A 24,042-nucleotide genomic window follows, 5' to 3' on the forward strand; every position below is an offset into this window, starting at 1 on the left:
GTCAGGCTGGTCTCGAACTCCTGACCTCAGGTGTTAGATCCACCTGCCTCAGATTCCCAGCGTGCTGGGATTATAGGCATGAGCCACTGTGCCTGGGCTGTCTTTTTTTTTTTTTTTTTTTGATAAGAGTTTCACTCTTGTTGCCTAGGCTGCAGTGCAGTGGTGCAACCTCTGCCTCCTAGGTTCAAGTGGAAGGGCGGTCCTCAAGTGGGTCCTGCCTCAGCCTCCCCAGTAGCTGGGATTACATGCATGTGCCACCATGCCCAGCTAATTTTATGTTTTTAGTAGAGATGGGGTTTCTCCATTTTGGTCAGACTGGTCTTGAACTCCCAACCTCATGTGATCCGCCCACCTTGGCCTCCCAAAGTGCTGTGATTACCGGAATGAGCCACTGTGCCCAGCCTCTTTTTGGGGGACTGGGGGGAGGGGAGGCAGCATCTCTCTGCTGTCCAGGCTGGAGTGTGGAGTGGCACAATCTTGGCTCACTGCAACCTCCGTCTTCCCAGTTCCAGGTAATTCTCCTTCCTCAGCTGGGACTACAGGCCTGTGCCACTGTGCCTGGGTAATTTTTGTGTTTTTGGTAGAGACCAGGTTTCACCATGTCGCCTAAGCTGTTCTCGAACTCCTGTGATCCTCCTGCCTCCGCCTCCCAAAGTATAGGGATTACCCGTGTGAGCCACCATGCCTGGCTTGTCATTCTTTTTTTTTTTTTTTTTTTTGAGACGGAGTTTTGCTCTTGTTACCCAGGCTGGAGTGCAATGGCGCGATCTCGGCTCACCGCAACCTCCGCCTCCTGGGCTCAGGCAATTCTCCTGCCTCAGCCTCCTGAGTAGCTGGGATTACAGGCACGCACCACCATGCTCAGCTAATTTTTTGTATTTTTAGTAGAGACGGGGTTTCACCATGTTGACCAGGATGAACTCGATCTCTTGACCTCGTGATCCACCCGCCTTGGCCTCTCAAAGTGCTGGGATTACAGGCATGAGCCACTGCGCCCAGCCCTTGTCATTCTTTTCAATAGGTGTAAAATATGCTATTGTGTGGTGTTACCCATAATGATTTTATCAATCTCAGTAGGAAGGACACAGAGTTTTCAACTCCTTTTTGACCCTGGAGTTCAGAACCCACAGGAGGTGTAGCTCTTCTGAGCTGTGCTGCAAGGACTGACCTTTTTTTTTTTTTTTTTTGGATGGAGTGTTGCTCTGTCCCCAGGCTGGAGTGCAGTGGTGCGATCTTGGCTCACTGCAACAACATCCACTGCCTGGGTTCAAGCAGTTCCCCTGCCTCAGCCTCTCAAGTAGCTGGGCCTACAGGTGCCTGCCATCATGCTCAGCTAATTTTTTGTATTTTATTAGAGATGGGGTTTCACCATGGTGGCCAGGCTGGTCTCCATCTTCTGACCTTGTGATCCACCTGCCTCGGCCTCCCAAAGTGTTGGGATCATAGGCATGAGCCATCGCGCCTGGGTTTTTTTTTTTTTGTTTTGTTTTTTTTGTTTTTTTTTTTTTTCCCTGAGATGGAGCCTTACTCATTCACCCAGGCTGCAGTGCAGTGGCGTGATCTCTGCTCATTGCAACCTCTGCCTCCTGGGTTCAAGCAGTCCTCCTGCCTCAGCCTCCGGAGTAGCTGGGATTTCACACGCACGCCGCCATACCTGGCTTGTTTTTTGTATTTTAGTAGAGACAGGGTTTCACCACATTGTCCAGGCTGGTTTCGAACTCCTCAGCTCAGGCAATCCACCCACCTCGGCCTCCCAAAGGTTAGGACCTTATTTATGTCTTTTTTTTAATGTGTTTAAATTTCTGCTTGCTTTGTACTTTGCAGGAAAAATAGCTACTACATTAAAACTCATTTTAGGTTGGGCACAGTGGCTCATGCCTGTAATCCCAGCACTTTGGGAGGCCGAGGTGGTCGGATCACCTGAGGTTGGGAGTTTGAGACCAGCCTGACCAACTTGGAGAAACTGTGTCTCAACTAAAAAAAAAAAAAATACAAAAAATTAGCTGGGTGTGGTGGTGAGCACCGATAATCCCAGCTACTTGGGAGGCTGAGGCAGGAGAATCGCTTGAACCTAGGAGGCAGAGGTTGTAGGGAGCTGAGGCAACAGAATAAGACTCTGTCTGACAACAAAATAAAAAACCTCTTTGTAATAGGTAACCCCAAAGGTTATGATACTGCCTGTTTTAAAAGTGTTAACTTTTCTTCCCTCATAGGAGGTGGAAGATGTCTTAGGTGTGAGAATATTGGTGGGAACAGGGAGTATTACGAAACATTCTCAGGTTCTTTTCAGCAGAAGGAAGAACAGATTAGTTTGAACCTTCATCTTGGTGTCGCCAGACCCCACTTGGTGCCCCTCCACCAGCTGAAGAGTCAGTCCTTGACCCCACTGCCCACAGTGGGTGGGGACCTTTGGGGTTGAGGCCACGGGGGTCCCGAGCTTGTGCGTGGCACCAGCAGCTTCTGTCGGAGCTCTGCCCTGAGGCCTTCTTGGTGAGGCAGTGGTAGAAAGGCTGGGGCTGCTTGGAGACCCCGCTGTTGCCACCGTCTTTTCTTGCTAACTGTTGGCCACGTGGCTTGGTTTGCATTCTCCTCCACCCCACACCCCCTGTCTGCCGTGGTCACTGTTGCTCAGGAGGGAGACCATCTCCATCTTGAGTGGAGGTGACAAGCCGCCTACCTGTGGGGGCTCAGGGGGCCTGCTCCCCTGGGGGAGGGAGCTCTGCCCTGCCATGCCTAGGAAGGTGCCCTGGTGCAGTCAGCGTGCCCTTCCTCCCTGTGCTTGGTTAGAGGGTGCAGCTGTGGTGGTTTTCTTGTGTCTCCTGCATTTTTGTCAGTTACTACCTCCATAACTGAAGTGTAAACCTCATGTGAATGAAAAGGAAGCTCTGTTTCTGTCTTCTTCTCTAGGACAGCAAGGGAAGGAGGGGGGCGCGGCTCACCCTGGATGTTGGCTTACCTTCTCCTTTGCACACACAGACCTGCCGGGCTCTGCTCACTTTGCCTTCTCAATTGGGTGGTGTTCTGAGGGGACCAGCAGGTGTTCTGAAGCATCTATTTTGAGATGTGATCTTGCTGTCACCCAGGCTGGAGTGCAGTAGCACCATCTTGGCTCACTGTGGCCTGGACCTGTGCTCGAGCGATCCTCTCACCTCAGCACCGAGTGGCTGGGACCACAGGCGCCCGCCACCACGCCCAGCTGATTTTTTGTATTTTTAGTAGAGGTGGGATCTGGCCATCTTGTCCAGGTTAGTCTCAGACTCCAGGGCTCAAGTGATCTGTCTGCCTCAGCCTCCCAAAGTGCAGGGATCACAGATATGAGCCTCCGTGCTCGGCCTTCCATCATCTTGTAAAATCCCCACGAAAAAGCGACATGTTTCTCTTGCAGGAGAAGTACAACATCGGGGAACCCACGGTGCCGTCCACCCTGGCAGAGGAGTTCACCTACAACCCCTTCATGAGAGTGAGGTGAGGGCAGGGGGCGGGAGCAGGCCTCTCGCATCTGGCAGCCCCACTCCTGAGCACACAGCCCAGGGGCGTCTGAGAGCCCAGATGGCTGAGGCTACCCTGGGGATCTGTAGCAGGTGCAGCCACAAAGTCGGAGCACTTTTCTTCTAGGGGCACCTTGGCCAGGGCCTGGGTTCTTTTGGACCCTGGAGTTCAGAACCCGTTGGAGGGGGAGTGGCTGCCGCCTCCCCATCCTCCATGTCCTACCAGGGCTGGGCTGAATCAGCACGCCCTGTGCACCCCCACATTGGGGGGTGTCTGCTACAGCAGCCCTGGCTCCTTGGGAGGGTGGTGGGCCCGTTGATCCCCCAGCCTGCATTGTTCTGCTGGCCTCCGCAGGGAGAAGACAGTACAGCAGCATGCAGGCGAGACAGACCCTGTGACCACTATGCGGGCTGTGCGCCGGGAGAAGGACCAGTTCAAGGTGCCCCGGGACTGAGGCCACCCTGCGCCTTTGGAGCATTGGGGGATTAGGCTCTCTTAGGTAACTGGCTTTCCTGCTGCTGATGCAGGAAATTCAGTCTTGATTTAACCTTAATTTCACAGCTCTTGGCTTGTGTTAGTGAATGTTCTAATGCATATTTATAAGAGAAATTTAAAAAGTATTTATTCCCATAACTTCCACTTGCGGACTGTCGTCCTCTGGCCTTTATGCCTCTCCATGGGCCGCCTTCCTCCTCCCACCCACGCCTCAGGTCAGGACCCCGGGAGGGTGCTCTCTCCCTGGGTTTCCTGGCTTTGCAGGAGGGGTGCAACGGGGGTGCCCTGGGGTTCTTCCTCCTCCCCTTTCCCAATGTCCCCTGCCCCACCCACCCAAGGAATCGACACCTTTCTGGATCCCAGGTCATCATCACAATCTGTGTTGACATGGGATGAGGCGATTCTCTGTCTCTGTGAGCGCAGAACCCCATCCCCCCAGTGCCAAGGGCGCTCCAGCACTGCTGCCATCCTGGGATGGGGAAGGCCACTTGGTGTTTGTGCCCAAAGCAGACAGTGGGAGGTCTTTGCCAAGGCCCCTGCCCACGCCCGGGGGCTCTGGCTCAGAGCTGGTGTGGCTGCTGAGGCTGTACCGGTGCTGTGTCCTGTCCTGAGCTCCCAGCGTGGGGTGGCCAGGGCTGCAGGAGCAGCCCGTCCTGGCAATCCCAAGCGTTGGGATGGCACCCTGCCTCGTGTCACCCCAAGACTCCTGTCTATGGCATGAGCCGGTGTCCTAGTTACGGCCCTGGCTGGGCGCTAATGGGACCATCACACCACTTGCTGCAGTCAGCACCTTTGCAGCCTGTGCTTGTGGTCTGATCTGCTCAAGCTTCCGCCAGGGAGAGGGGGCTGCATCTTCCTCCTGGAGGCAGCCAGATCCCGAGCCCTCCAGGCAGGGCCCCTGCCTCTGTGAGAAAGCACACACCGCCCTCTGTGGAAGCAGCCACCTAGGAGGTGCTCTTGGCCTGTGACCGTAGGAGAGCTGGGTGGGTGGCCACACGTCATGCCCAGATGTGAGGCTGTGGCTGTGCCTGGGGGCAGAGGGTATACGTGGGAAGGACAGGAAGAGGCAGCCTCTCCAGCAGCCACAGTGGAGGGTGGGGCAGGGTTGCAGGATGGAGGGACTTGAACTTTGTGGGAGGGACACTGGGCCCCAGCACTGTCCTGGATCAGGAGATAGGTGATCTGTGACAAGTGTGCTGCTACTGCTGTCCCCTGCTCCTCATTGGGCAGCTAGGGCCAGGAGGTGCCTTGGCTGTGGGCGTTTGTCCTCGTGTCTGGCTGTGTCCTCCAGCTGCCACGTGGGCCCCACCACGCGGGAGTCAGAATTCCAGACGTTACACCATCGCACAGGAATTGCACACGTCCATTCTCTATAAAGATGGTGTTCCAGAGGGCGCCAGAGGCCCCTGTGTGCTGCAGGGGACCCCTCAGAGCAGGAGCAGCAAGCCATGTCTTCTCACCCCACTGCACTCCCAGGCAGCCATGCAGCCCCATCCTGCGGCTCACCTTCCTCCCAGAGGCCCCAATGACCAAAGAGAAAGTAAGTGTGGGGCCCAGTGTGGTGACTCATGCCTCTAATCCCAGGACTTTCTGAAGCCAAGGTGGACAGATCACCTGGGGTCAGGGGTTCGAGACCAGCCTGACCAACATGGTGAAACCCACGTCTCTACTAAAAACAGAAAATTAGCTGGGCAGGTGGTACGCACCTGTAATCCCAGCTACTCAGAAGGCTGATGAAGGAGAATTGCTTGAACCAGGGAGGCGGAGGTTGCGGTGAACCAGGATCACGCCACCGCTCTCCAGCCTGGGTGACAGAGTGAGACTGTCTCAAAAAAGTGTGGGACGGAAAGAAAAAGCACCCCCACTCTCACCCCACCTGGCACAACTAGGCAGCCCCGGAGACACTCGAGTCTCCTGTCCTCCCTGTTGCCACGCAGCCCTGCTGTGAGCACCCTTCTGGGACTGCTCTGTGGGTCTGGCCTGGGGCAGCCATGGTGTGAGGTGGAGCCAGGCGGTCCTGGGGGGTTGCAGACGCCTTCCGAGCTTTGCTCCTGCAGCTGGGGATGTTTTGGGGACAGTTTTCTTGAGGGTTAATGACCAGAAGTGGATCGTCTGGGCCAGAGAGGTGCATCTTAAACCCTGGAAAACACCTGGGCTGTTCTGTGGGATCCATGGAGCCAGTTCTGTTCTTCAGTGGAATGAACGTGGTATGTCACTCCACACCCTTGCCAGCTCCTGGGGTGGGATGTGGTAGCTTTTCTCGATCTGGAGGATGTGAAATGGCCTCTTGCAGAGGCCTTGATGACACACGTGTCCTCAGGTACAGGGGTGTGTAGATGCTTCCCCCACGCTCGCTGGCCACAGCGTTTCCTGCTGCGTGACCTCTGTGAAGTCTTTTCCCCAGCTTTCTCTGGTGTGTAACTGCTGAGTCAGCTTCCTCACGTGTGGTGGTCTGTGTCCTGTGTTAGCTGCTGTGTGTTCGCCGGGCACGCAGGTTCACAGTTCTGGTTTGTTGCTGGCAACTCACTGTCTTGTTCAGTAGAGCACTGGTTCCCAACCTTTTTGTCAACAGAGACTGGTTTCCTGGAGACAGCTTTTCCACATCTGTGGTGGGAGGGGCGTGGAGTAGGGATGAAACTTTCCACGTCTGCTCATCAGGCATTAGATTCTCATAAGGAACATGCAGTGTGCACAGCTCAAAACAGTCTGTGCTCCTGTAAGAATCGAATGCTGTGGATCTGACAGGAGGCAGAGCCCAGGCAGGAATGCTGGTGGCCTGCTGCTTGGCTCCTTCTGTGCTGCAGCCCTGAGGATGTGGGACCCTTGGAGTAGAAATTATTACTTTTTGAGACAGAGCTTGGCTTTGTTGCCCAGGCTGGGGTATAGTGGTGTAATCAGAGCTCACTGCTGCCTCCACCTCCCAGGCTCAAGAGATCATCCCACATTAACTTCCTGAGTAGCTGGGACTACAGGTGTGGGCCACCACACATAGCTAATTTTTTTGTTTTTGAGATGGATTCTCTCTCTGTAGCCCAGGCTGGAGTGCAGTGGCACAATCTCGGCTCCCTGCAACCTCTGCCTCCTGGGTCCTGGTTCAAGCAATTCTTCTACCTCAGCCTCCCAAGTAGCTGGGATTACAGGCATGAGCCACCATGCCCACCTAATTTTTGTATTTTTAGTAGAGAGGGGTTTGGCCACCATGTTGGCCACGCTTGTCTTGAACTCCTGACTTTACGTGATCCACTGGCCTTGGCCTCCCAAAGTGCTGGGATGACAGGTGTGAGCCACTGCACCTGGCCAGGAATTCTTTTTGTTTGAGATGGAATCTTGGCTTACTGTAATCTCCATCTTCTGGGTTCAACCATTTCTCCTGCCTCAGCCTCCCGAGTAGCTGGGACTATGGGCGTGTGTGCTACCGCGCCTAGCTAATTTTTTTGTTTTAGTACAGATGGGGTTTGAGCATGTTGGCCAGGATGGTCTCTGTCTCCTGACCTCGTGATCCGCCTGCCTCGGCCTCCCAAAGTGCTGGGATGACAGGCGTGAGCCACCACGCCGGGCTGGGATTCTCAGTGTAGTTAGATGCATCCTTTTGTGCATGGTAAATGCTTGTGTGTCCTGTGTGACGCTCCCCATGCTACCACACTGCAGTGATGAAAATCCGATGGTCTGGGTTTTGCTTTTCACTCTTAGGTTTAAGATCCACGTGTAGCTTCTTTTTCAGGCCTGGCGCTTGTGTCCTTTCCTGCCATCTGGGTGGACACTCAGGCATCCCTGCCCTCATTCACACAGCCAGCTTCTGTGGGTGCAGACTGTTCGGTGCCTGCTCCCTATGGCAGGCTTCCCTGTCCCATGCCATCCGCACCTTCTCTTAGTTGCTGCAGCTTAAGTTCTTCATTGACTGCACGGCCGCAGCCCACCAGGAGGGCGAGTATTCCAGGCCTTTTGTTTTTGCATGTAAATACTGGGTGCTGGCATCTGGCTTGGTGCGGGTCTGAATGCTGGCTGTGCAGCAGACACCGAGTGCCCCGGGGCCTCGTCTGGTAGAGGAACATGGAAGAGGTCAGGGTGAGAGTCCTGTGGACAAGATAAAGCGGGAAGAGGGCCGGGGAGCGGGAGAACAAGCTGGGTGGTGTGGCTGGAGCCCGGTGAGACTGAGACACGCAGGGCAGGCATGGACCTCGGCGTCCTGGGCCTCCCAGACACGCAGAGTGGGAAGCCCATTCCCAGCCTTCCCCGCGGTCTGACATCAGGAGTGGAAGCAGGGCCACCGGCCCTGATGCCTCAGACCTTGGGGGGTGGGGTGGGCAGCAGAACCCCCAGGGAGAGCTCTGTTCCAGGCCTGTGGCTCTGTAGCTGGGGTTCTTGCCTGGGTAGCTGTAAGGATGGTGTGTGTCCTGGGATGGGTGAGGGCCAGGCTGCACGGGTGCTGTCAGGGTGTCCAGAGAACTGAGAGGTCAGGAAGACGGAGAGGAGCTGACTGGGCTGACTGGGCGGGAAGGGTGGTGGTTTCTAAGGGGAGCAGGAGCCCGCCAGCTGAGCCGGGAGCCCCATTCACTGTCGGCCAGACCCGCCCTCCGCTCCTAGTTTGGTAGAAATTATCGGAGTGGGAGCTTAATCTTGCGTGGGTTTTCTGCATCTGTTACCTATGCTCCGTTTAGCTGCTGAGTTGTATGAACAGATTTTTTTTTTAGACACAGTCTCGGCTCACTGTAGCCTCTGCCTCCTAGATTTAAGCAAGCATGTCTGGCTCATTTTTGTATTTTTATTAGAAATGGGACTTTTTAAAAAAAGCCTTTGCCATGTTGGTCAGGCTGGTCTTGAACGCCTGACCTCAGGTCATCTACCTGCCTCAGCCTCCCAAGGTGCTGGGATTAGAGTTGTAAGCCACCACAGCTAACCCATGAACAGATTTTCTGCTAAGTCATGTCATGTTCTTGGGTTAAATCCATTTCATAATTTCAGTAGCTAGATTTGACTTGTGAATTCCTTTTCTGTACAATCCCTGTCTGGTTTTGATAATAAGGGTGTGGTGACTCAGGCCTGTAATCCCAGTGCTTTGGGAGGCTGGGATGGGAAGATCCCTTGAGGTCAGGAGTTGGAGGCTGTGACTGTGCTCCTGCACTCCAGCCTGGGTGACAGAGCGAGGCCTGGCTTCTAAAAATAGTGACTTACCTATAAAGCCGTCTGAAGCTTGTGTTTTAAGGATTTGTGTTCTCACTGAAACCTCTGCCTCCAGGGTTCAAGCAATTCACCTGCGTCAACCTCCTGAGTAGCTGGAATTACAGGCATGCACCACCACGCCTGGATAATTTTTGTATTTTTAGTGGAGATGAGGTTTCACCATGTTGGTCAGGCTGGTCTCCAACTCCTGACCTTGTGATCTCCCCACCTTGGCCTCCTAAAGTACTAGGATTACAGGCATGAGCCACCATGCCTGGCCTTAAGGATATTTTTAAAACTGGTGATTTTGTACTTAAGATAGAAGTCTGCCGGGTGCGGTGGCTCAAGCCTGTAATCCCAGCACTTTGGGAGGCTGAGGCGGGTGGATCATGAGGTCAAGAGATCGAGACCATTCTGGTCAACATAGTGAAACCCCGTCTCTACTAAAAATACAAAAAATTAGCTGGGCATGGTGGCGTGTGCCTGTAATCCCAGCTACGCAGGAGGCTGAGGTTGCAGTGAGCCAAGATTGCGCCATTGCACTCCAGCCTGGGTAACAAGAGCGAAACTCCGTCTCAAAAAAAGTCTGATTTATATTGAAATGAGCTCAGATCGTGCCACTGCATTCCAGCCTGGGCCACAGAGCGAGACTGTCTCAAAACAAAAAACCCTGTGGAGTGTCTGATCCCAGCATCCTCGCTGTGTCACCCACGTGTAATCTTCCTCATCCTTCCCTTTAAGAGCTAAGAGCACATCAGGCTGCCTGGCCCTTCCCATCTCTGCCTCATGTCCAGGTGTCTGCGGTGAATTGAGGTCTCAGCACCAAACCTCGCCTGCACCTGCGCCCCATTTGCACCCTGTCCTGTCTCAAGCTCAGGATTTCTGTGCTTACACAGCCTGCGCCATTGCTCTCTTCCTGTTCTCGGGCTTCGTGTGGTCTGTTGGAGGCTCTGTCTGTGACCAGCCATCTCTGTGCTTGCTGTGGGCCCTCATCCCCCCTGTTCCCTCCCACGGGCCGGCAGGTGGACTCCAGGTCCCCTCGTATGGGCTGATGCCTCAGGCGCTCGCTGTTCTCCACTGGCTGCCTCCCCTGACCCGTGTGAGTCCCTGGGTGGTGCGTTTCTTTCCAGTTGTAAAATGGATTAGAAGTCTAGTGATTGTTTTCTGCTCATCTGAAACTTTAAAAATATATGAAGATGATGATTTCTGTAGAGATGGAGTCTTGCTGTGTCGGCCAGGCTGGTCATCCAATGGGCCTCAAGAGATCCTCCTGCCTCAGTCTCCCCAAGGGCTGGAATTACAGGTGTGAGCCACCATGCTTGGCAAATTATTTTTACTTGAGGTTAAATTCAAACAACATACAGTTAACCATTTAAATTGCACAGTTAGGACAGATGTGGTGGCTCATGCCTGTAATCCCAGCACTTTGGGAGGCTGAGGCAGGTGGTTCACTTGAGCTCAGGAGTTCAAAACCTTCCGGGGCAACATGGCAAGACCCAGTGGCTACCAAAATAATTTTTTTTGACGGATCACCTGAGGTTGGGAGTTTGAGAACCAGCCTGACCAACATGGAAAAAACCCATCTGTACTAAAAATAGAAAATTAGATGGGTCTGAGGGTGCATGCCTATAATCCCAGCTACTCGGAAGGCTGAGACAGGAGAATTGCTTGAGCCCCGGAGGCAGAGGTTGCAGTGAGCCGAGATCACACCACTGCACTCCAGCCTGGACACCAAGAGCAAAACTCCATCTCAATACACGATATTTTTTTCTAAAAAGAGAAATACGGCCAGGCGAAGTGACTCATACCTGTAATCCCAGTACTTTGGGAGGCTGAGGTGGGCAGATCATGAGGTCAAGACCATCCTAGCCACCCAGTCTCTACTAAAAATTCAATATTAGCCAGGTGTAGTGGCACAGGCCTATAGTCCCATCTGCCCAGGAGGCGGAGGTTGCAGTGAACTGACATTGTACCACTGCACTCGGTTTTGGGCGACAGGGAGGCCCTGTCTCAAATATATGAATTAATTGCACACTTGAGTGGCATTTCCTCTACTCACAACACTGTGTGCCTACCTCTCTCACGTGCTGAAACATCTGATTAATTCACTGACTGATCGATTGCCCTGTGAGGGCAGGGGACTCTGGGGCTCATACCCGCTCTGCCACCTGGTCCTACAGACAGGCTCTTCTGAGTGGAGCAGCAGAACGGCCCTGGGGACCCAGGAGCAAGCCTGGCTTGACGTTCGTGGACGGAAGAGGAAGGCTGGCACCCCCCAACCACATGCATGCCTCTTCTCCCAGAGGGGTCACTGGTCTGTTCTCAGAGCCACAGACCCATCTGGGATACTCCTGAAGCCAGGGGTCTGTGAAGACAAATGACACAGATTCCTTCTCCCACTACCTCCACCACAGCTCAGAGTTTGTTTGTCAGCAAATATGCTTGGGCCAGAACCAATAACACCTTGCTCATTTGTCAACAAGTAGGTAATTTTAGCCTTGGATGGCTGCATCAAATGCCTGACATCTGATTTTTAAATATTTTTATTTTCTTGAGACAGGGTCTTACTCTGTTGCCCAGGCTGGAGTTCCCTGGCATGATCTCAGCTCCCTGTAGCCTCCACCTCCCAGGCTCAAGTGATTCTCCTGCCTCAGCCTCCTGAGTAGCTGGGATTACAGGAGCCCACCACCATGCCCAGCTAATTTTTTTTTTTTTTTTTTTGAGACGGAGTTTCGCTCTTGTTACCCAGGCTGGAGTGCAATGGCACGATCTCGGCTCACCGCAACCTCCGCCTCCTGGGTTCAAGCAATTCTTCTGCCTTCGCCTCCCAAGTAGCTGGGATTACAGGCACACGCCACCATGCCCAGCTAATGTTTGTATTTTCAGTAGAGATGGGGTTTCACCATGTTGACCAGAATGCTCTCGATCTCTTGACCTCGTGATGCACTTGCCTCGGCCTCCCAAAGTGCTGGGATTACAGGCTTGAGCCACCGCGCCCAGCCTAATTTTTATATTTTTATTAGAGATGTGGTTTCACCATGTTGGCTGGACTGGTCTGAAACTCCTGACCTCAGGTGATCCACCTGCCTTGACCTCCCAAAGTGCTGGGACGACAGCAGTGAGCCACTGCGCCTAGCACTGACCTCTGATCCGAATGGCAGGGGTGGTGGGTCAGGCAGAAGCTGTGGGAGTTGACACAAGGAAAGCATTGCTCAGAGGGGAATCTACAGCCTCACCCACCTGTAGAATAAAAGGTGGTCTCAAAAACCCTTGCCTTTGACTGGGTTTGGTGGCTCAAGCCTGTCATCCCAGCAATTTGGGAGGCCTAGGTGTTAAGAGTGCTGGAAGCCAGGAATTTGAGACCACCCGGGGCAACACAGTGAGACCCCATGTCTACAAAAAATAAATTTTAACCAAGTGGGTGCATGTTGTTTCCAGCTACTAGGGAGGCTGAGGTGGGAGAATCACTTGAACCTGGGAGGCAGAGGTTGCACCTGGCGAACTTCATGCCATTGCACTCCAGCCTGAGTGACAGATTGAGCCGCCTTCTCAAAAAAAAAGGAAAAATACTAGGTTTCTACCTTAAACTAGAAAGAACAAACGAAACCTAAAGGAGGCAGAAGAAGAAAGATGAGGGAGGAAATCAGTAAACTAGAAAGCAGAAAAACCAAAGGTAAATTCTCTGAACATATCAACAAAATTGGCAAACGCTTAGCTACACTGACTACCAAAGGCACGAATGAGAGGACGTCATTACCAGTCCTACAGCAATCAACAGGACTCGGAAAACTGAGGGACCTGTGTACCAGCAAATCAGATGAAACGGGCAAACTCCCAGAGGCACACACAGCACTTGAGGTAGAACAAGAAATTACATGAATGAAAAGCCCTAAGACTTCCCACAGAAAGCCTGTGTCCACAGCTTCCCCGTGCCTTGTCCACGACACCATTCACAGTCTTCCCAACATGGAGGAGACAGTCTGCCAGCCTGAGGCAGCATGATCCCCGCCCCCAGAACAACGTCTGTCATGAACACAGGAGCTGCTCCTGACTCAGTCGACGAGGCTTAGGGACCCTTCATCCCCTCCCCCAGAACAATGTCCATCATGAACTCAGATTTAAAGATCCTGAACAAAATATTAGCAACCCAAATTGGGCAACATCATACACCATGACCAAGCGGGTTTATTACTGCAAGCAATGTGAGGTCACGTAAACACCAACAAAGCAATGAACAACATAGGGCACATTAATAAACAGATGCCTGTAATCCCCGCACTTTGGGAGGCTGACATGGACAGATTGCTTGAGTTCAAGAGCAGCATGGGCAACACAGCGAAACCCTGTCTCTACCAAAGTAAACCAAAAAACAAAAGTTACCCAGATACACAAGTGCATGCCTGTAGTCTCAGCTACTCACAAGTCTGAGGCCAGAGGACGTGGACTTGAGCCCAGGAGGCACGGGTTCAGTGAGCCGAGACCATGCCAGTGCACTCCAGCCTGGACGACACAGCCAGACCCTGTTTCCAAAAAAAAAAAAAACAAAACAAAAAAACGCCCACAATATCCATCTCAGTGAATGCAGAAAAGCACAGGATAAAAGTCCCACGCCCGGTAAGGAATCTCACAACTCGGAACAGAAGGGAACATCCCCAGCTAGGAAAGGCCATCTGCTTAGGTTCCATTTGCTGCTGGGATAGGTCACCCCCACTCGGTGATTTAAAACAACACAAGTTTAGGCTGGGTGCAGTGGCTCACGCCTGTCACCTCAGCACTTTGGGAAGCACCAAGGCAGGTGGATCACTTGAGGTCAGCAGTTCAAGACAAGCCTGGCCAATGTGGTGAAACCCCCGTCTCTACTAAAGATAGAAAAAGTAGCTAGGTGTGGTGGTACACACCTGTAGTCCCAGCTACTTGGGAGGCCAAGCCAGGAGAACTGCTTGAACCTGGGAGGCAGAGGTTGCAGTGAGCCAAGATTGCGCCACTGCACTCCAGCCTGGGTGACAAAGCAAGACTCCATCTCAAAACCCCAAAACACAAAACAACTTTATCTTACGGTTTGGAGGTCGGTAGTTAGACATGGGTCTCATGAGACTAAAAGGAAGGTGTAGGCACAGGCTCTGGGAGAGGTTCTGTATCCACATCCTTTCCAGAGGCATCCACATCCCTTGGCTGTGGCCTTTCCCACCATCTTCAAAGCCAGCAACAGTAGGTGGAGTCCACTGTGCCTCTCGGCAACTCCTGGTCTGCTTTTGAGGAGCATGTGACTCCACTAGGTTCCGTACTGAAAAATGCTCCTCCATTTTTAGGGTCAGCTGCTTCGCAACCTTGATTCCTCCTGGTGGAGTAGCCTCCCATCATCCCAGGGGCCGGGGGTTAGGGCGTGACCGTCGTGGCTGGGCGCACTGTTCTGCCTCCTACAGCATCCGTGAGAAACAGCCAGCAGCGTAATTCATGGTGGGTGACCATGTTTCCCTCTAAAGGCAAACAAGGCATTTAATAAGATTCATTAAAAAAAGGAATACATGTCGCAACAGAAGAGGTAAAAGTGTCTATTCATAGCACCATGAGCCTCTACACAGCAAATCTTGTGAGACACAGACACACAGCTGGAACAAGTTCATCTGGGTCCTGGGGTCCAACACATGTCTATCAACCACCAACAATCCAAACAAAACCAAGACTCCATTCACTGGCATCAAAACTAAAGCACACACTTAGGAAGCACCTTGGTGAAGGAAATTTAAGACGTTGACACTGCAAACACTGCTGAAAGAAACAAAAAGATCTAAACAAATGGCATGATCCCATGTTTATCAAGTAGGAGACTCCTGTAAAGATTTCCATTCTCCCCAAGCGGGCCCTCATCCCATGCAATCCCTATTAAGATGCCAGTAGGTTTTCTGGAGAAAGTGACAAGCCGATTCTAAACATACATGGAAATGCAAGAATCGAGATGAGCCAAAACAGGTTTGAAACAGGATGCGCTAGAGGGCTCAGGCTACCTGATTTCAAAACTCACTAGGAAGTGTGACAGTGGCAGGTGGGCGCAGTGGCTCACGCCGAATCCCAGCACTTTGGGTGTCCAGGGTGGGCGGGTCATGAGGTCAGGAGTTCGAGACCAGACTGGCCAATATGGTGACACCCTGTTTCTACTAAAAATAGAAAAATTAGCCAGGTGTGGTGGTGCACCTGTAATACCGGCTACTCGGGAGGCTGAGGCAGGAGAATCACTTGAACCTGGGAGGCAGAGGTTGCAGTGAGCTGAGACTGTGCCACTGTGCTCCAGCCTGGAAAACAGAGTGAGACTCTGTCTCAAAAAAAAAAAAAGTGAGACAGTGGTACAAGAAAGAAATGAAGACCAATAGATGAGAGTCTAGAATAAATCCTTGTATTCATGGCCACCTGATTTTTCAACAAAGAATGCCAAGATGTTTCAGTTGGGAAAAGGAGGGTCTAACAGATGGTGTTGGGACCACAGGTACCTGGGGAAGAAGTGACTCGGGACCCTTCACACATCCCCGCAAAGGAACTCCGGTGCTCACAGGCCTAAATAGAACAGCGGAAGCCATCACACTTTGAGAAGCAATTGTAGGAGAACATCTCTGTGATCCTGGGTTAGGCGCAGAGTTGTTAGAGGAAAGCAGAAGCAACTGGACCTCGTCAAAATGGAAAACATTTGCACTTTAAAGACAACTTTTCAAAAAAAATGTGTCACCCAGGCTGGAGTGCAGCTGGCGTGATCTTGGCTCACTGCAACTTCCACCTCCTGGGTCAAGTGATTCTCCTGCCTCAGCCTCCTGAGTAGCTGGGATTACAGGCGCACCACAATACCCGGCTAATTTTTGTACTTCTGAGATGGGGTTTCATCATGTTGTTCAGGCTGGTCTCAAACTCCTGACCTTGTGATCCGCCCACCTCAGCCTCCCAATGTGCTAGGATTACAGGCATGAGCCACTGCGCCCAACCTAGACAATTTGTTTTGTTTTTGAGACGAGGTTTTGCTGTTACCCAGCATGCTCATGGCTGACTGTAGCATCAAACAATCGTCCATCGTCAGCTTCCTGAGTTGCTGGGACGACAGCTGCAGAGAACCGTGTGTGGCTAATTTTTGTATTTTTTGTAGAGATGGGATCTTCCTCTGTTGGCTAGGCCCGTCTTGAACCCCTGGGCTGAAGTAATCCTCCAGCCTTAGCCTCCCCTAAGTGCTGGGATTATAGGTGTCAGCCACTGCACTGGGCCAAAAGACACCTTTAAAAAAAAATAGAGAAGCCACAGTCTGGGAAAAATATCTGCCAGTCTTTTTTTTTCCCCTCGATCCACCACTAAGAGTTCTAAGTAATATGCAGAGTCTTACAACTCAAGAACATAATCCAATTTAAAAATGGGTATCCAGCAGCTCTGTACATGTTAAAAAAATAAAACCAAAAAGGGTGAGAGACTTCAATAGATTATTTCACCAAAGACTGACATAAGAATGGTCAATAATCACATGAAGAGGCTGTTCAACATCACTAGTTATGAGAGAAATATGAGAACAGCTCAGGAGAACATACCCAGTGCTGGCGAGGACGTGGGACGACTGGAACTCTCGTACTGGGTAAAACAGTATGCTCTGCCAGGTGTAGGGGCTCACGCCTGTAATCCTAGCACTTTGGGAGCCAAGGTGGGTAGATCGATCACCTGAGGTCAAGAGTTCGAGAGTAGCCTGGCCAACATGGTGAAACTGCGTCTCTACTAAAACTATAAAAATCAGGCCAGGCGCGGTGGCTCAAGCCTGTAATCCCAGCACTTTGGGAGGCCGAGGTGGGTGGATCAAGAGGTCAAGAGATCGAGACCATCCTGGTCAACATCGTAAAACCCCGTCTCTACTAAAAATACAAAAAAATTAGCCGGGCATGGTGGCGCGTGCCTGTGATCCCAGCTATGCAGGAGGCTGAGGCAGGAGAATTGCCTGAACCCAGGAGGCGGAGGTTGCGGTGAGCCGAGACCGCGCCATTGCACTCCAGCCTGGGTGAAGAGTGAAACTCCGTCTCAAAAAAAAAAAAAAAAAAAAAAAAAAAAATACAAAAATCAGCCAGGCATGATCGTGGGCACCTGTAAGCCCAGGTACTTGGGAGGCTGAGGCAGGAGAATTGCTTGAGCCCAGGAGGCGGAGGTTGCAGTGAGCCGAGATTGCTGTGCTGCACTCCAGCCTGGGGGACAGAGTGAGATTCAGTCTTTAATTTTAAAAATGAGCCAGGCGCAGTGGCCCACACCTGTAATTCCAGCACTTTGGGAGGCCGAGGTGGGCAGATCACAAGGTCAAGAGATGGAGATCACCCTGGCTAACATAGTGAAACCCCGTCTCTACTAAATAAATACAAAAATTAGCTGGACATGGTGGCATACCCCTGTAGTCCTGGCTACTCTGGAGGCAGGAGAATTGCTTGAACTTGGCAGGCGGAGATTGCAGTGAGTCAAGATTGTGTCGATACACTCCAGCCTGGTGACAAAGCGAGACTTCATCTGGAAAAAAAAAAAAAAAAAAAAATGTATACCCATGCTGGAAAATAGTTTTTAAAAAGAGATACAATACTATGAACCAGCAACTCCACTCTGTCCCCAAGAAAAATGAAAGCTGTGTCCAAAGACTTGTACACAAATAGGGTAGAATCTTTCAGAATAACCCTAGATGGAAATAACCCAAGCTTCTACCAGCTGAGAAGGAGCCGTGAACAAATGTGGCCTCTCCACAGAGCAGAGCGTTGTTCAGCTGCAAAGCATGAAGCACTGCTCCATGTCACCGTGTGGACGAGCCTCCAAAACACAGCATCTGGGGAAGAAACCAGATAAGGAGAGTGGTCCCGCGTGGGAGAGGCGGGGGCAGTGCCGGGTGTACAGCGCGGATTCCCCACCACCGACCTGTACACTTACACTGAGGGCATTTTATGCTCTAAAAATTACACATCAGGCCGGAGGCGGTGGCTCGCGCCTATAATCCCAGCACTTTGGGAGGCCGAGGCGGGTGGATCACGAGGTCAAGAGATCGAGACCATCCTGGTCAACAAGGTGAAACCCCGTCTCTACTAAAAATACAAAAAATTAGCTGGGCATGGTGGCGCATGCCTGTAATCCCAGCTACTCAGGAGGCTGAGGCAGGAGAATTGCCTGAGCCCAGGAGGCGGAGGTTGCGGTGAGCCGAGATCGCGCCATTGCACTCCAGCCTGGGTAACAAGAGCGAAACTGTCTGAAAAAAAAAAAAAAAATGCCCATCAATAAAACAGTTTTAGAAACAGACTCTCATGGTAAAGGGAGCACATTACTTCATGCTTTGTTATCCCAACATGTGTACAAAACAATTCCAGCCCCGACAAACAGCAAATGAAACTGAGGAGGGAAAACGATGGTGCATAATAGTATCAAAAACAGCAGTCATGCAGGAAGAGAACTAAACGAAAACACGCAGGAGCACAACACAGAAAACCTACAAAGGCCGGGCCTGGTGGCACACGCATGTCATCCCAGCTAGTTGGAAGTCTGAGGCAGGAGAATCGCTTGAACCCGGGAGGCAGAGGGACCAGTGAGCCAAGATGGCACCACAGTACTCCAGCCTGGGTGATAGAGCAAGACTGCATCTCAAAAAAAAAAAAAAAAAAAAGGGCCTACAAAAGCACAGGAGATGCAAATCCTAGGTAAAGGAGGAGATGCTGTCTGTCCCCAGGGTGGAAGACGTCCCAGACTGTGGCTCCACTCAGAATTTGGCAAAGAACTGGGGAGAGACAAGACGCTCTTGAAGAATGAGGCCATCCTCTACCCGATGTCACAACCTCCTGAAAATCACAGAGAAGCCCCATCTCTACCAAAAAAACACAAAAATTCTCTGAGCATGATGGCACAAACACACCTGTAAGTTCCAGCTACTTGGGAGGCTGAGGTGGGAGGATCACCTTAGCCAGGGAGGTCAAGACTGTAGGGAGCCAAGATGGCACCCCTGCACTCCAGCCCGGGAAACGGAGCAAGACCCTGTGTTTAAAAAAAAAAAAAAATCCAGTTTACTAAAAAGCCATCACTGTGCAGATAACGTGGCAGTGGACAGATGGGGGGGCCAAGAACCCAGAAAGGGACCCAGGCTTAAGTGGGCTTGGTTTACGATGGGCAGCGGCAGCGCTTCCACTAAACAGCAGAGGCGAACCGTGAACCCTGAGCCCTCGCTCTCCCTCTTAGGAGGCCGATCAGAAGGGAAAACGTCAGAGTGTCTGCACAAAACAGTACTTGAAACCATCAAAATAAGAGGACAGTAAGAATTGTCTTGCGGTTTTCCCATCTGTATCAGTCCATTCCCACAGTGCTGTAAAGGACTGCCTCAGAGTGGGTAATTTATGAAGAAAAGAGGTTTAATTGACTCAGTTCCACAGGGCTGGGGAGGCCTCAGGAAATGTACAGTCATGGTGGGAGAGGAGGCAGTCATGTCCTTCATGTGGCAGCTGGAGAGAGAAGTGAGTGCCCAGGGAAGGGGGAGCCCCTCATAAAACCATCAGATCAGATGCAAACTCCAGAGAACGGGATGGGGGGAACCACCCCCATGATTCAGTTACCTCCATCTGGTCCCTCACACACGTGGGGTTTATGGGAACTAGAATTCAAGATGAGATCTGGGTCAAAACAACCAAACCGTATCAGTCCGCCCCCAGCCCCTTCTAAACCTCATGTCCTCACAGTTCAAAACACAATCCTACCCTTCCAGCAGTTCAAGGTCTTAACGGATTCCAGCATTAATCCCAAAGTCCAAGCCCAAAGTCTCATCTGAGACAAGGCAAGTCCCTTCTGCCTGTGAGCCTGTAAAATCAGAAACCAGTTGGTTACATCCTAGAAACAGTGGGGGTACAGACATTCAGTAAATACACCCATTCCGAATGGGAGAATTTGGCCAGAGCAAAGGGGCTGCAGGCCCCATGCAAGTCTGAAGTCCAACAGGACAGTCAAATCCTAAAGCTCCAAAATGATCTCCTATGACTCCATGTCTCACATCCAGGTCGGGCTGATGCAAGAGGTGGGTTCCCAAGGCCTTAGGCAGCTCCACCCCTGTGGCTTTGCAGGGCACAGCCACCCTCCTGGCTGCCTTCACAGGCTGGTGTTGAGTGTCTCTGGCTTTTCCAGGTGCACAGTGCAAGCTCTCAGTGGATCTACCATTCTGGGTTCTGCAGGACAGTGGCCCTTTTCTCACAGCTCCGCCAAGCAGTGCCCCAGTGGTTACTGTTCGGGAAGGGGCTCTGACCCCACATTTCCCTCTGTACTGCCCCAGCAGACGTTCTCCGTGAGGACTCTGCCTTGCAGCACACTTGACCCTGGACATCCTCTGAAATCTAAATGGAGGTTCCCAAACCTTTTTTTTTTTTTTTGAGATGGAGTTTTGTTCTTGTTGCCCAGGCTGGAGTGCAATGGCGCGATCTCGGCTCACCGCAACCTCCGCCTCCTGGGTTCAAGCAATTCTCCTGCCTCAGCCTCCCGAGTAGCTGGGATTACAGGTGTGAGCCACTATGCCCAGCTAATTTTTGTATTTTTAGTAGGGATGGGGTTTCACCATGTTGACCAGGATGGTCTCGATCTCTCGACCTCGTGATCCACCCGCCTCGGCCTCCCAAAGTGCTGGGATTACAGGCTTGAGCCACCGTGTCTGGCCCGAATTTTTAAATTTCTCCTTGTAAAATGGGCTTTATTTTTTTAGACGGAGTCTTACCCTTGTCACCCAGGCTGGAGTGCAGTGGCACGATCTCAGGTCACTGCACCCTCCCGTTTCCCGGGTTCAAGCGATCGCCCTGCCTCAGCCTCCTGAGGAGCTGGGACTACAGGTGTGTACCACCACGCCCGGCTAATTTTTTGTATTTTTAGTAGAGACAGGGTTTCACCGTATTAGCCAGGATGGTCTTGATCTCCTTACCTTGTGATCTGTCTGCCTCGGCCTCCCAAAGTGCTGAGATTACAGGCGTGAGCCACCGTGCCCAGCTGGGCTTTTCTTTTTTGTGGCATCCATCAGGCTGCAAACTTTTCAGCCTTTTGTGCTCAGCTTCCTTTTTAAACCTAAGTTCCAATTCCAAACCATATCTTTGTGAATACATGGAATGCTTTTAACAGCACCCAAGTCAACTCTTGAACACTGCTGCTTAGCAGTTTCTTTCACCAGATGCCCTAAATAATCTAAGTTTGAAGTTCCACAAATCTCTAGGGCAGGGGCAACATGCCACCAGTCTCTTTGCTCAAACATAGCAAGTCACCTTTACTCCAGTTTCCAACAAGTTCCTCGCCTCCATCTGAGACCACCTCAGCCTGCCCCCATGTAAGACCTACCTTTGCCTCCATCTGGTGTCCCTATCACTGTCAGCATTTTGGTCAAAGCCATTCAGCAAGCCTAGGAAGTGCCAGACCTTCACACATCTTCCTGTCCTCTTATGAGTCCTGCAAGCAGTTCCAACCTCTGTCTCCTATCCAGTTCCAAAGTCACTTCCACATTTTTTGGTATCTTTACAGCAATACTCCCACTGTAATAATTATTACAGCAATAAAAACATACCTGACATTGGGTAATTAAAGAGTTGTTTTTGTTTCAGTGAGAGAGAGTTTTGCTCTTGTTGCCCAGGCTAGAGTGCAGTGGTGCAATCTCGGCTCACTGCAACCTCTGCCTCCCAGGTTCAAGCAATTCTCTTGTCTCAGCCTCCCCAGTAGCTGGGATTACAGGCACACGCCACCATACCCAGCTAATTTTGTATTTTTAGTAGAAATGGGTTTCTCCATGTTGACCAGGCCTGTCTTGAACTCCCAACCTCAAGTGATCCGCTCGCCTCGGCCTCCCCGAGTGCTGGGATTACAGGCGTGAGCCACTGTGCCTGGCTAGGATAAAGGTTTAATGGATCACACTCATGTCGGAAGGCAGAAAGGCAAAGGCAGGTCTTACATGGCGGCAGGCAAGAGTGTGTGTACAAGGGAACTTCCACATATAAAACCGTCGGATCTCAGAAGATTTACTCACTACCCCAACAGTAGAGGGAAAACTGCCCCCATAATTCAGTTCTCTTCACCTGGCCCCACCCTTCACACATGGAGATTATTACAATTCAAGGTGAGATTTCTTTGGGGACAAAAAGCCAAACCAAATCACCATCTTTGTTGTTGGTATTTGAGGAATCAAGGTCAATATATAACATTTAAGAGGCATCTTCCCCCCACCCCAAGATGGAGTCTCACTCTGTTGTCCAGGATGAAGTGCAGTGGTGTGATCTCAGCTCACTGCAACCTCCGACTCCTGGGTTCAAGTGATTCTCCTGCCTCACCCTCCTGGGTAGTTGGGGTTACAGGCACATGCCACCGTGACCAGCTGATTTTTCTAATTTCAGTAGCAAAGGGGTATCTCTTGACCTTGTGATCTGCCTGCCTTAGCCTCCCAAATTGTTGGGATTACAGGTGTGAGCCACCTTGCCCAGCCTGGGACATTGTCTTAACTAAAATTAAGAACTCTTGCTGGGTGTGGTGGCTCACACCTGTAATCCCAGCACTTTGGGAGGCCCAGGCGGGTGGATCACCTGAGATTGGGACTTCAAACCAGCCTGACCGACATGGAGTAACCCCATGTCTACTAAAAATATGAAATTAGCTGCGCATCCTGGCGCATGACTGTAATCCCAGCTACTCAGGAGGCTAAGGCAGGAGAAATCACTTCAGCCCGGGAGGCGGAGGTTGCGGTGAGCCAAGATCGCGCCATTGTACTCCAGCCTGGGCAACAAGAGCAAAACTCCGTCTCAGGAAACAAAACAAAACACAACACAACAAAACAAACCCTCACCAGAATCGTAACGACAGGATGGAAAGGCCCCTACGGTGCGACAGAGCCCACCGGCCGCACACCTGACGGGTGCGTGCAGAATATTTTTGGTTTTTCTTCTATCTTGAAAAAAGAAATCGGCCAGCTAAACAGAAAATCGGCAAGAGACCAAAACCAGCAGCGGCTGAAGCAGGATGACCCGTGGCTGTGTGCCAGACAAGATCCTCAAGTCTCCCCAGTGACGGCCACCGTCCGCTCAGCACCCAGGCTGAGTGCAGAAAGGTGTGCGCCCACAGGATGTGGGGCTGTGGGGCCATGGAGCTCAGCGGCATCACTAGAACAGTGAGAGGGACAGGGACAGATGCATTCCGGGAGGTGACCTGAACGTGGCCTCCCCTCCCTCGGGCCCTGTTCTACAGGAAGCCACGCCCTGTGCAGCCTGAAGACAGGCAGAACTTGGCTCATGGAGGAACCAGGACGGGCTGCGGGGAGAGCGGGGCGAGGGCAGCGGTAGTGATGGGGGCCTCTGGAACTCAATGGTCTGAATGTGTGTGTTTGCAGCGTCAGTGTCACTATAGGAGTGAGAGGGGCCTAGAACCCCTCACGCAGCTGCTGTAGCCCTGCTGAGGCTCCGGCCACCCGCGACGCTCGGCCCCACCCAAATAAAAAGAACAGGGACAGATTCTCCCTTCCCACCTGCAGTGTGTGGGACTCCCAGGTGGGGGTGCGTGGCAGACACAGACCAGGGTCCTCCACATGGGGATCTCTCCTGAGAGGAGGCCGTCCGGCTGCGCGGGCCCCAGCTCCCAGGCCCCTGCTGAGTCTGCGTTTTCTGCTGAGTAAACGGACCGTGGATCTTTCTGGGTGTGGACTTTCTCCCTGTGGATCTATAATTTCTCAGAAGCAGAGCTCAGACGACACCTGGAAAACGATCAATTCTCAATAAAGGGAAGGAGGTGACACTGGGGGGTGGCTTCCCACAGCTCTGCGGACAGGGTAGGTCCCAGGAGAGCTGCTGCCCCCCAGTCCCAGCTCTGCCCCGACCTGTGCCCCTGCCGGCTGCTTCCCTGCAAGCATTCCCACTGCCAGGGAGAGTGGGGGTG

At 52.0% G+C, this 24,042-nt stretch overlaps 1 protein-coding gene and 1 long non-coding RNA gene across 5 annotated transcripts in view; one reads left to right on the forward strand and one right to left on the reverse strand.

Annotated features, from left to right (window-relative positions):
* HAGH (hydroxyacylglutathione hydrolase) overlaps positions 1 to 4,126 on the forward strand; it is a 19,114-nt gene extending 14,988 nt beyond the window's left edge. For all 4 annotated transcript variants that reach the window (XM_039477897.2, XM_039477900.2, XM_039477898.2 and 1 more), the window contains 2 exons: positions 3,386 to 3,465; positions 3,844 to 4,126. In XM_039477897.2, coding sequence (XP_039333831.1) covers positions 3,386 to 3,465; positions 3,844 to 3,943 — 180 coding nt within the window. In that variant the 3' untranslated portion in view covers positions 3,944 to 4,126. The remainder of the gene's footprint in view (positions 1 to 3,385; positions 3,466 to 3,843) is intronic.
* On the reverse strand, positions 697 to 23,629 carry LOC104651465 (uncharacterized). Its single transcript, XR_012512716.1, has 3 exons — positions 17,536 to 23,629; positions 14,201 to 15,693; positions 697 to 13,664 (listed from the first exon to the last, which is right to left on the reverse strand). It is a non-coding gene; the product is annotated as an uncharacterized LOC104651465 (long non-coding RNA).
* Positions 23,630 to 24,042: the final 413 nt, after the last annotated feature.

This window comes from Saimiri boliviensis, chromosome 12 (assembly GCF_048565385.1).
Source record: "Saimiri boliviensis isolate mSaiBol1 chromosome 12, mSaiBol1.pri, whole genome shotgun sequence".
NCBI classification, from domain to species: domain Eukaryota; kingdom Metazoa; phylum Chordata; class Mammalia; order Primates; family Cebidae; genus Saimiri; species Saimiri boliviensis.